General features: G+C 43.0%; 1 protein-coding gene across 1 annotated transcript in view; it reads left to right on the top strand.

The window, feature by feature from the left end:
• The window catches only part of UTRN (utrophin), a 1,025,654-nt gene that overhangs the window by 268,984 nt on the left and 743,120 nt on the right, over nt 1-13,550 (top strand). Inside the window, exons 17-19 of the mRNA XM_075339520.1 lie at nt 1,688-1,857; nt 3,608-3,731; nt 5,977-6,064. Coding sequence (XP_075195635.1) covers nt 1,688-1,857; nt 3,608-3,731; nt 5,977-6,064 — 382 coding nt within the window. The remainder of the gene's footprint in view (nt 1-1,687; nt 1,858-3,607; nt 3,732-5,976; nt 6,065-13,550) is intronic.

Below are 13,550 nucleotides of genomic sequence, written 5' to 3'. Positions count from 1 at the left end.
TGGTTGCAGTGAGACAGCTGTCACTCAGCGTGGGGGCGTGTCTGACTGCAACCAATCATAGGCGCCGGTGGGCAGGGAAAGCAGGGAATACGATATTGAATAATGAGCGGCCGGCTTTTTCAAAATAGTAAAAGCCGCCGGAGTTTATAGAACAGCCGTGCAGCGCCGTGCCGGTGATCGGGGAACGGTGAGTATGAGAGAGGGGGGAGACTGACTGACAGACTGTGAGAGAGGGACAGAAAGACAGAGAGAGACTGACAGAGAGACAGAGAGAGACCGACCGACGGACTGAGAGAGATTGACTGACATAGACAGAAAAAGAAAGAATGACCGACAATCGCTACAAAAAAGCACAAAACGTACACGGAGCATACAGAGATGCATCCGTGTCACGTTATTGTGCGCACAGACCCATAGACTTTCATGGGGTCCGTGTGTGTGTGTTCCGTGCTGAAAACAGACATGCTTCCGTGCAAAACGGAAACACATACGGATCACGAACACGGACACACGGACCTTATGGAATCACGCACGTGTGACCTCAATGATAGATTAACATTGGTGCATGTTTGTCCGTGTCTCCGGTACATACGGAAACGGGACAAACACGCACGTGTTTAACGGATGTGTGTTTCAGGCCTCATAGAGATATGGTGGTTGGTACCAAAAATCTCTAATTTTGACCTATCTGATCACAGTTCAGATTCTTATTGATCTAATGTCAAGTCTTCGTGTTGCTTGGTTACTAGTCTTCTAGTTTGCGATCCTCATTAGTAGCTTCTTTGCAGCAATCTTCTCACACTCTCCTGTGCACAAATGATCAGATGTGTTTGCTACTTGATGTCTGTGATGTTTATGAGAACTGTAATGAGGTGCTTTTGTTTTTTGATTTCTGAGGTTGATAGCGCTTAATTTATCCACTGGTAAGTTTTCATCTTCCTTTCCTGGGACAGTCTTCACAAGAGCCAGTTTCATTATAGCAGTTGGTGGTTTTCATGACTGCATTTGATGTTACCTTTTTGGTTCTAACAATTTTTTTTGATTGACTGTCCCTCATGTCTTAAGTTATGATGGACTGTCATTTCTCTTTACTTAGTTCAGTGGTTCTTGCTCTACTCCAACTTACAATTGTAGAATTGGACACAGCACTATATACAACTGTGTACCAACGCTGGCTCTGTATAACATATTTGATGGTTGCAAAATTGTTTGGAAGGCTAGTGATTTCACTCTTGACGAGGTGTTCCAGTTCATTGGAAGCCATTGTAGGTGTCTACTTGATGAAGATCCTTGAGAGAGTGCTAAGGGTGTGTCAGGCTGCCATCTGAGTAACAGGGGGTTATATTGAGCCGTCTAAGCTTTAACTTCCATTCTGGTTTGCATCACATTTATTTCTTTACTCCATGTTTCCATTAATCCAGTGCAAATCTACAGTGTTTATGTTCCAATCTGAACAAGTAAAATCACTGAATAAAGAGTTGTGTCCAAACTTGTGACTGTTACTTTATAAGGTTAAGTTAAGCCTCTACTCATGTTGAAGAAAAATCTTCTTTGTATAGTTGGACACACACCCTGTCTAAATGGGCAAATTGGAAGTGCAAAAGGGATGTTATGAGCCGCATTATAGACTGTTAGGGCAGGCTTTCAAGAGAGTATCTGGAATAGTACATTGTGTATCTTTATTTAGGTCACGGAGTCGGTCAGCAGTTTTGGTGTGATGCAGATTACGAGGAAGGTTACTACTGAGACTGTGACTGTGAAAGAGCACAGTAGTGTTCACATAATCAAACAAGAGCTCCCTCCTCCACCTCCACCAAAGAAACGCCAAGTCTACCTTGATGTTGAAGAGAAGAAAAAGTAAGTCTCTGTGTTAATACAGGTTTTGGTGAAACTTGACAAAATATCAGATCGCACATGGACCAGTATTATTCTTTGGGACATGCACATGTCCAATTTTTTCTTGGATCGAGTCTGTCAGAAGAAAAAATGACAGCACACATGCATGATTTGCATCTATAAATTGGGTAAGCCATGCAAGTCAGTGGGTTGGTGAAAATAAATCGGACAGCACTTGGATGACAATTGAGTGTGGAACGATTTTCACGGACTGACAGAATGGAAAAGATGGAGATTTTCCAGCTTTTTCAAATAAGAGAACATCGGAGTACACTCCAAAGAGTGATCAGCATAATCGGACCGATTTTCTCGGATTTTTGAAAATACACAGGTGTGACCCTAGCCTTACAAACAGACCTGAATGACTTTAGTGCATGGCTAGCTGAAGTAACACAGCTGCAGCAGTTTATTTCTAAACTCCCCTTCATGTGAGTCCACATATATTCCGTGCTCTTTAGTGCTTGTAACAGCTTAGGAGACCAGGGGATGCATCAGTTTACCATGCATTATATGGGCTGTTTGTCATGGTAAGTTCATGGTAGTCAACATTTTTGGAATTTGAGGATTTTCAGGTCTCTACACATTATTGTGGTACAGGTCAGGTTTTATAGTGGTAGATTCTTTTTAAAAGGAATCTGTCCCGTGAAATAATGCTATCAACCTGCATATATTGGGTTATTATACAGGCTAATAGCATTCTAAACCTACCCGGCGCCTGCACATTGAACCCCGAAACTGGGAGCAAATTAACTTTAATCCTTCCGGCAGCATTCCGGTTTTAGTCATAGAGGCGGCGTCAGCGCGGATTGAGGCATTGCTCATTGTATGGAAAGTGGCGGCTGTAACCTCTATTGCTGAGCAACTGTCAGTCAGTACAGGGAGCGCGGTTACAATCGCCGCTCTCCATATATAGAGCGGTGACTGAACCCGTGCCGGGGCCGCCCACATGACTGAACTTGGAACACTGCCGAGAAGATTAAAGTTCATTTCCTCCCAGCAATGGGGTTCAATGTGCAGGTGGCGGGCAGGTTTAGAATGCTATTAACCTGCAGCTTAATCCTGTATCTGCAGGTTGATAGCATTTTTCCACATGATAGGCTCCCTTTAAATTGTATCCTTACCATAAAATTTGCCTGTGGTATTGTTTCAAATTGTATTCATCAACACCAGTACCTGTCCCCTTTGGAGCTGATAATAAAGTTTCTCTTAAGATATCATTCAGACATCTGTAAATCATGTATGATTTTCTTGGATAGAGCAAGTATCCATTAAAGTCTATGGTGCTCTTTCTGTGGTTATATTTTATTGCGGATCAGATATCATAATACACACAAATAGAAGTCAATGAGGCGATATTATACCTTTGTATGCCTCCAGTTTCACAAAGAGACATACAAAGAAAACACAAATGTATGGCCGATTGTTATGGATTCATTCTCTAGGTGCATTGCTTCTGGAGAAAGGTATCTTTGTAATTCGGTGCCATTCAGGGGGACCAATCTGCGGCACTCTGAGCATTAGGCACCATGTGTGCCTCCGTACAGGCTTTGTTCATGTAATTCCTTTTTTAAACTATCCACTACCATTGTATATAAATGGCCATCTTATTTAAGGGTTCTTATTCCTCTTTTATCTAAGAGAGCCCATTTCTGACTTTTGACTTCAGATCTTGCTGCATAATGACCTCCATTTTTTATATTTTTGTTCCTAGGTTTGACATAGAATTTGCTGAACTGCTGAATTGGATGATTAAGTCCCGAGCTATGATTCTGTCTGCGGAGATCAGTAACTACAGAAAGATTAGAGAGACCTCAGACTTAAAAGACATGCTAAAGGTAAAAGGAGAAGTGGGAAGGAAATGGCTATGAATGAGGGCTTTGTCTGTGATACGCTTTGTAGCAGCTGGAGGTATGATCCAGAATCTGGCACATTAATAACCACATGCCCTTAGATCAAAGTGGGTATTGGCCACCTATCTTATCAGAAGGGCTGCAGTGAAAATGTCCTGTCAGTATAACTATTGATAAGACATTTTTGCAAAAAGTAGACATAAAAGATGGCTATAATTTCATTGAAGTCAAACTGGCATATGCAGATTTGAAAGCATACCCTCTTTACTACTTCACATGGGCTCTCTGTACATAGTTCTCATATCAGACATATTGCTTTAGGAGCCAGATATGCATTTCTGCATTTTATGAAATAAGGTTAATTCAGTTTTAAAGAACATGTTTTTGAGCTGTTCATAAATGTAGATAGGCTACTTGTATAATTTCAGTGCCCATAGACATTAGTTATCAGAGGCTGCTGATTTTAGCAGGATTTGGCTATGGGGCTGCCATTTCCACTCAAACACCTGATTCATTAAAGGGGTACTTGTGGAGAAAAAAAATAATCTAATGGCCATGCCCTCAAACTATAAAGATACTATGAATGGTGCTGTTCCCCATCCTCACAGTACCTGCAATTCAGTGTGACACAGGATCTGCTCCTTAGTGCTCTTCCTTTCTTCTGGGATGTTACATCCTGCACCAAGGAGCATGGCCTGTTCCTGGTGTCTAGTATCTGCCAGCCCTCTGATAATATCTGATTTCCTGCAGTTCTAGATCAGTGAGTAGGCCATGCCCCCTGTCCTCAAATTGAATAGAAGCAGATACTATCAGGGGGCTGGCAGCGACTAGACACCAGGAGCAGACCATGCCCCCTGAGGTGTGATGTAATGTCCCAGAAGGGAGGGGGAGCACAAAATTGTAGCTCCTATGTGTAATGCTCACGAATGCGAGTGAACCCACTGGGCTGAGGGGCATGATTTAAGGGCACACCAGAGCCTCTGATGGTGAGAATGGACTGGGTTGCCAGTAGCTACCAGGTGGCACTCAGGGAGACTCGGTGCTGTGACAACTAACCCCTGGTGTATGGATACTGACAGTTTCTGATATGGCAGATGCAGCTGGGATGAGAGACACGGCTGGTGTAGATAGGGAGCAGCTGCGGGTAGCTAGTACAGCAGCCTCGGTCAATATGGAACAATGGAACAGGAGTGGATAGAACAGAAGGCTCAGCCGATATAAAACAATGCAGCAGGAGCAAGTCTGTACTATGAAACCGACAGGCGAAAGGAACACAGCAGCAGCACATAGGGACTTGAAAGACTAGCAACGTGTCTCTAAGATTAGACCACAGGGAGGGTGCCTTAAATACAAAGTGCAGTAGGCTGAGAGGCACTTTCAGGTTAGGGCGCACTGGTGCTATATGACTAGGTGCGCTCTCGCACCCTAATTGTCCTCCCAGAGGTCTGTGCGGCATGTGCAGCTCCTGGGAGCCAGCGGCAGGGACTGGGAATGGAACAGATACCTCTAAGTGGCTGGGAGGGTGATTGAACTGACGTCCCCGCCGGAGGAGGAGGGCAGGATAATGCAAGGTGGCAGTGTTACACTGTGCCACACTGAAATGCAGGTACTGTGAGGATGGGGAACAGCACTATTCATATTATCTTTATAGTTTATCAGGGTATGGCTATTAGAATAATTTTTTGTCCCCCCCGAAGTACCCCTTTTAAGACCAGCATTTTATATTCTACTCCTAATAAGGGGTGTTCGGGAATAAGATGCACTGGATTCATCAGGAGGTGCATGCTTCTTAATGAATTTGGTGCATCTTATTAGCGCTGTGCGCTTTTTTGTGTCTCACCTTACATATTACTCCAGTCATGGATTGGAATAACATTTCTGGCATAAGAAGTGGCCTCACTTTCAGTGAATTTTTTGGGTGGGCATATTCATGCCAAATCCTGCCCCATCTCCACCCATTTTGGGGGGCTGCCTGAAACTGGTGTGAAAATGGCAACAGGCTCTAAATATTTGTGCAACTCCACACTTAGATGTATCAGCCCTATAGCATTAAATATGAATGGGACCGGTTACATTGTTCTTGCCTTGACATCTGAAGTGTGCAGGAGCTCCTAGTCCTTCCCTATCCATGTTAAAAAAATAATGTTTCAACATGCATGTTAATAATTCATTTTATTTATGGACATTTGACAAATCTGTGATCTGACTGACATATCTCTATTATATCTAGATTCTAGAGAAAGAAAGAGATGACAGGACTCCCGCATATAAGGAACTTGTTGCTAATGGACAATATTTATTGGAGCTGTACAAGCAAGGTATACATTTACATCTAGAATATGGTTACATCTATAATATTCACCTTTATTTTTTTAATGACAGGATATCTTCCATTAAATATGAATAGGATGTGGATATATGGAAGAATTTAATATATCACATTCAAACAACTGTGTGTCACTTTGAATTCAACAAGTGCATGTCCATCATCAAACAATGACCATTATTATGGAATTAGGATCCCTCCTTGGACTTAAAGGGTTATTCCTATCTCTAAGGTCCTTTCCCAATATGTAGTAAGTGTAATAATAATTAGCTACTACCTCCAATTGGAATGTAGTATAGTTCTCCTGATATAGCCATGTCTCTTACCTCATGTGCAGGACACTGTAACTTAAGTAACCATGGTTATGACCATGAGCCACTAACTAACTGTCACTAAATGAACATCAATGGATACCTAAGCTGCAATGCCCTGCACATGAGGTAATAGACATGGCTATATCAGGAGAACTATACTACATTTCTAATTGGAGGTATTTGCTAATATCATTAATATTACACCTACTATATATTAGGATCTTCAATTTTCAGTAGGAGGTAGAGATGTGCACTTTTTTAGCCAACAGAACATATTTAATTCACATCATGAAAATACTACCATCGTCATGTTAAACTGGAGGAGGAGATGACCAGAATGACATATGGAACGTGTGAAACGATTCAGCATAGCTTGTATTTCATCTGTTTTAATCTTCTTATTCTGATTTGAGCAGTCCAGTGGGTGGAGTCACTTTTTGATTGACAGCCTTATATGAATGTGTGTACTGAGATAGCTACCAGTCAGTGATTAAGGCCGCCCACTGGACTCCTAGTCCCAGAATGAGAAGATATTTAAATTGGTGAGATACAAACTTAACAGGATCTTTTCCCACAAATGTATATATCGTTATTCTCTGCTTTTCTGCTTAACAACATAATGCTGTCAGATTAAACACTGTGTTCAACAAGAAAAAATTCCCTTAAGGCCTGCAACACACATCCGTAGAAAACGTGCGTGTTTGGTCCGTTTCCGTATATACCGGAGACACGGCCAAACGTGCACCAATGTTATTTAATGTTTGAGGACACATGTGCGTTTTTCATTAAGGTCCGTGGGTCCGTGTGCGTACTACGTTTGTGTCTCCGTTTTGCACGGAAGCATGTCCGTTTTCAGCACGCAACACACAGCACGGACCCAATGAAAGTCAATGGGTCTGTGCGCACGTCCGAGTGACACGGACGCATCTCTGTTTGTTCCCTGTACATTTTGTGCTTTTTTCATGTGATGTCGGTCTTTTTTCTTTTTCTGTTTCGTTCTCTCCCTCAGTCCGTCGGTCGGTCGGTCTCTCTCTATGTCTGTCGGTCAATCTCTCTGTCTTATCTGTCCCTCTCGCTCTCTGTCGGTCAGTTCCCCCCCTCTCTCATACTCACCGTTCCCCGATCTCCGGCGCGGCGCTGCACGGCTGTTATAAAAGCTCCGGCGGCTTTTACTATTTTGAAAAAGCCGGCCGCTCATTAATCAATCTCGTACTCCCTGCTTTACCCGCCCACAGGCGCCTGTGATTGGTTGCAGTCACACACGCCCACCACGCTGAGTGACAGCTGTGTCACTGCATCCAATCACAGCAGCCGGTGGGCGTGTCTATACTGTGCAGTAAAATAAATAAATAATTTAAAAAAATGGCGTGCGGCCCCCCCCCCCTATTTTAATACCAGCCAGATAAAGCCATACGGCTGAAGGCTGGTATTCTCAGGATGGGGAGCCCCACGTTATGGGGAGCCCCCCAGCCTAACAATATCAGTCAGCAGCCGCCCAGAATTGCCGCATACATTATATGCGACAGTTCTGGGACTGTACCCGGCTCTTCCCGATTTGCCCTGGTGCGTTGGCAAATCGGAGTAATAAGGAGTTAATGGCAGCCCATAGCTGCCACTAAATCCTAGATTAATCATGTCAGGCGTCTCCCCGAGATACCTTCCATGATTAGTCTGTAAATTACAGTCAAGAAACACACACACCTGAAAAATCCTTTATTAGAAATAAAAAACACTAACAAAGTTCCTCATCACCAATTTATTAACCCCGACAAAGCCCTCCCTGTCCGGCGTAATCCACGGACCTCCAGTGTCGCATCCAGCTCTGCTGCATGGAGGTGACAGGAGCAGCAGAAGACACCGCCGCTCCTGTCACCTCCACGCAACAAATGAGGTGAGTAGCGCGATCAGCTGAGCTGTCACTGAGGTTAATCGAGGCTACCGCTGGATCCAGCAGTGGCCGTGAGTTACCTGCCTGACAGCTCAGCTGATCGCGCTACTCACCTCATTTGTTGCGTGGAGGTAACAGGAGCGGCGGTGTATTCTTCTGCTCCTGTCACCTGCATGCAGCAGAGCTGGATGCGACGCTGGAGGTCCGTGGATTACGCCGGACATGGAGGGCTTTGTCGGGGTTAATAAATTGGTGATGAGGAACTTTGTTAGTGTTTTTTATTTCTAATAAAGGATTTTTCAGGTGTGTGTGTGTTTTTTAACTGTAATTTACAGATTAATCATGGAAGGTATCTCGGGGAGACGCCTGACATGATTAATCTAGGATTTAGTGGCAGCTATGGGCTGCCATTAACTCCTTATTACCCCGATTTGCCAACGCACCAGGGCAAATCGGGAAGAGCCGGGTACAGTCCCAGAACTGTCGCATATAATGTATGCGGCAATTCTGGGCGGCTGCTGACTGATATTATTAGGCTGGGGGGCTCCCCATAACGTGGGGCTCCCCATCCTGAGAATACCAGCCTTCAGCCGTATGGCTTTATCTGACTGGTATTAAAATAGGGGGGGGACCGCACGCCGTTTTTTTAAATTATTTATTTATTTATTTTACTGCACTGTATAGACACGCCCACCGGCTGCTGTGATTGGGTGCAGTGACACAGCTGTCACTCAGCGTGGTGGGCGTGTGTGACTGCAACCAATCACAGGCGCCTGTGGGCGGGTAAAGCAGGGAATACGAGATTGATTAATGAGCGGCCGGCTTTTTCAAAATAGTAAAAGCCGCCGGAGCTTTTATAACAGCAGTGCAGAGCCGCGCCGGAGATCGGGGATCGGTGAGAATGAGAGAGGGCTGCTCAATTCAGTCACTCAGGGGATTAGCGGTCACCGGTGAGTCCTTCACGGGTGACTGCTAATCAATACGCGGCACACAGACAGAGCTGCGGCATGACAATGAAGTCGGGTGAAGTTCATCTGAGTTCATTCTCATCGCGCAACTCTGTCTGCTGTCAGCCGACATGTATAAACGACATTGTGCATCATACACACACACGGAACATTTCACACGGACAACACACACACATGTCAGTTATTTCACTCACGCACACACGGACATTCCACACGCACATACGGGTAGCATATGGGATATACACGCAGGCCACACATACCATAAAAACGGACCTAAAAAACGGAAAACGGACCCGAAAAATGGCCCGTTTTACACGGACGTGGTTTTAACGTATGTATGTTTTCGGCCTAAGGGATATGGTCTGACTTTGACTTTTCTGTTCATCCTAAATTGTTTGATGGATCCCATTGTTTGAGCTTGTGCGGTTACCACATTTGGTTTATTGGTCCTTTCCCTTTCTGGGTTGATCTTTCACTCTCAGTTCATGGGTAAAATCTGTATTCAGTGGGGACAGGTTTCCCCATTACTGAGATAGGAGATGGCAGTTGGTGCTTTTAACATTCTATGGAGAGGAGGGAAAAGTAAGGAGGAGCTGGAAGCTCTGCTTCAAGTTCTCCATAGAACTTTATGGGAAAGTCTGTATTCATTGATCAGAAGTTTAACCGGTGAATTGAGAATTTTGAGAATGAATGATCATTGCAGGAGGACAAGGATGTGGAAGCTTCTTATTTCCACGTGTGCTATTGATTTATGGAAAAAAAAATAAAACAATGGTTACTCTTTGAATAATGTAATGAATTGCCCCACAGCCATCTGCAATTATGTTCCCATGGATTTAATTCTCAGTATTTCTATTGGTATGACGGCCTCTTATATCCGGAATATGCTGACTAATGTTTACCTCCAACAGCTGTTTAAACAGTATTGTGCGATTTGTGACTGCCTCACAATTCTAAGTATGTCCTTTCATTTACTGTCTTGTTTATTATGCAAACTTGTTCTGCATATTTTACAACTTTTACCACTTAACAGTTAACTTCCGATATGGAGAAGTAGCCAGAACACGTGCAGTGATCAGGAGAAAAGACTACTGGAAGTTTTAGAAAAGTTGTGAAAAGTTGATTTTATGCTGACAAAGTGTTATAGTAGTCCAATATGCTACGTCATACAGCAGTGCCCCCTTCCCTATTGTGATAATGCAAAATACTAAGTTTTTCTTTACCACTGTGCTCTCGTTTTGTATTTTTTACCGTACGGCTCCAGTTCTGGCATACATAAATTGCAATATATTGCACTGAAGCTGAACACCATATTTATAACTCCAGGTACGCCCATGCAGGTTCGGATACAACTTCTCCCCAGAAGTATCCCAGTGGAGCTATCTCAACCTCCACTCACTGACCCCGGTCAGTATACACCCTCTCCAGAGGTTCTGCTGGAGGTATCACAAACTTCCATACATTAATGCTGGTCATAAGAAGCGAACCCCCTCTTTTCTTCAGAGGATTCCTCCCAGAGGCGTCACAACCTCAATACATGGTCCTGGTCGGGACATGAAAATCCTCTTGCTCTTTGAGGTTTCCTTCCTGGAGACAACACAGTCTCCCCACACTGACCATGTGTCAAACAATCAGTCTCCATTTTGACACGAGACACATCCATGGGTGGAGGTATGTAGATAGCCAGACTTGGCCACCTCTCCAGCTAACCGTAAAACCTATCCCTGGAATACCCTAATAAGCCTTGTGGGATTACAAGTACCAGAGCAGATATCCAGGTTCACATCACTTCTGTGATACATTCTGGTCGCCATATTAATATATATTATAATATTTATTCATTTATATAGCGCTGTTAATTCCACAGCGCTTTGCATACAATGGCAATACTGTCCCCATTGGGGCTCACAATCTAGGTTCCCTATGAGTATATTTTTGTTACAGAATGTATCTGAATAAAATGGACTGGGCTTAAGAGTTGCTACACATATTTATAAACCTTTTCCACTACTTTCTATGGTGTCTTTATCTGTCATTAGATTCTTAAGCAAGGTGTACACCATGAATTTAGTGCATGCTGCACGAACTAAGTTCTAATGCATCGGTGAGCCGGAATTAATAAATCTTTATCATTGTATGTCTACACCTATATATTTGATGCTGCTGTGGCTAAATATATTACTGTTACTATGTGTGTGGTTTCTTTTGCATTCACATGCAAACCCTATAAAGCTTGAATAGTTCTCCACCCAGAACTGCATATTGAGGTTTTGGGTGGTGTTGGCAGTGTACAGCACAATACCAGAATAGAAGAAGGGATCAAAAACACCACTTAGTTTATCACGACATCAAAGAGGGGTTCTTTTTACATATTTTTATGCAACATGCAGACTACTGAGCAGCAAGCGATCTTCTAATAAATGAAAAGAATAAAATAAATAATAAATAATTTTTTAATAATAATATAAATAATAAAAATAAAGAATAAAATAAGTTGTAATAAATGAAAAATGCCTTTTTTATAATATTGCAGATAAACTGTAACATTGAAACTGGCTATATGGGTAAATCAATCTAAAATAACAGGGGGACATGTGCACACAGTAGTATAATAACATACATACACTAAATTGTATGATAGATTATGCTGTAAGTGATGTTAAGCTACTTTCAGACACAGTATTTTTTCATGGTGTCTTTTACAAGATTTTCTTTTTTTTTGGAGGGGGTTGTCAGATGTTACACTAAAGGGATCCTGTCACTAGTCTTTGGCCTTCTAAACTAAAACTAGCACCTTTGCTGCATTCCATGATGTCACCCGCTTCATCCACATCCCCGGGCAAAATCTTGTGCCTGCGCAGACAACTCGCCGGTTCGCGCAGGTGCACCTATGTTTTTGGCTGTGCCCACAACAGGGCAGAGCAATGTGCGCCTGCGTGAGCCTTGAGTAGGGAGATTTTGAACGTCTGCATGGATAGCGTCCTGGGTATCACGTCAATCAGCACAGGAGGAGGGCGATAGGAGGCACAGATTAGGACGCCCATCAGACTGAACAGGACAATTTACATACAGGGCGGGAGATTTTATAAAGGTATTTTTGGGGTCTACAGGGGGATCCGGGGGTAACGTGCACCTTTATAGAATTGAGCACAGATGCTGCTTAAGGTGCTAGTTTTAGTTTAGAAGCCCAAAATCTGGTGACAGGTTCACTTTAAAAGGAATCTGTAAGCAGAATTTCAAACCCCAAATTATTTATATGTACATGTACAACTTTCAAAGTCCAGCAATACCTTTACATGCATAGTCCGTTCTTCTACTAGAGCAAAATCAGAGTTTGAATTGATTTGAAAATAAGGTTATAGAACTGATGCTTCTGTCACTCCAGCTCTATTCCCTGCCAAACATGGCTTCTTCCTGCTTTGCTTACTTACACCCTTTATGCTGTATGACTTCAGGCAAAAGCACCATCAGTGAATCAGGAAGGCACGGCACTGAGAACGAAATAGAACTGGAGTGACAGAGGTTTCAGATCTACAATAGCTCTTCAGCCTCATTGGCATAGCAATTCAAACACTGATTTCTCAGTACCAGAGGAATGGATTGACCATGTAAAGGTGTTGCTGCTGGACTTGTCTTTGCAAGAGCTACATCTACAAATAGATAGTTTGGGTGTGAAATCCTGCTGAGAGATTCCCTTTAAAGTTTGTTGACTAATAAGTTAGGCTTTTGTTTTTGCCCATAGCATCCAGTTAGAGATCATCTTAAATTCCTTACAGTGCTCTGGAAATATAAAATCTGAGCTGTAATTGGTTGTTAAGATTTACAAAAAAGTTTTACTATTAGGCTACGTATGTTGTTCACACCATTTTTTAACCAGAGAGTTCACTGATCCATGGAGTTTCATTAATCCATACTCACATCCGTTTTAATAGCTATTCCAATTGTCTTGTCAGTGAGACTCCGAGATTGTCCTATTCTCATTTGGTTTGCACATCAGGCTGGTGGAGCCCAATACGCATGGGTCTTCCCAGACTGAGAATATGAGCCCCCAGCTGTCAGTTATTTAAATATATATATATAAAAAAAAACTGCATGTGGTCTCTCTTATTTTGATACACAGCCAAGATAAGCACACGGCTGGGGGCTGCAGCCTGAATCCATATGCATTATCTGTGCTGGGTATCATAATATGGGGGGACCCTATGCCAACTTATTTATTTTTACACCAATATAGACACATAGACAGTATCTCTGATTGAAAGCAGTCAGACACACTATCACACAGGGTGGGGGCACATCTGACTGCAA

This window comes from Anomaloglossus baeobatrachus, chromosome 3 (genome assembly GCF_048569485.1).
Source record: "Anomaloglossus baeobatrachus isolate aAnoBae1 chromosome 3, aAnoBae1.hap1, whole genome shotgun sequence".
NCBI lineage: Eukaryota > Metazoa > Chordata > Amphibia > Anura > Aromobatidae > Anomaloglossus > Anomaloglossus baeobatrachus.
This window is presented reverse-complemented; position numbering and strand designations above follow the sequence as displayed.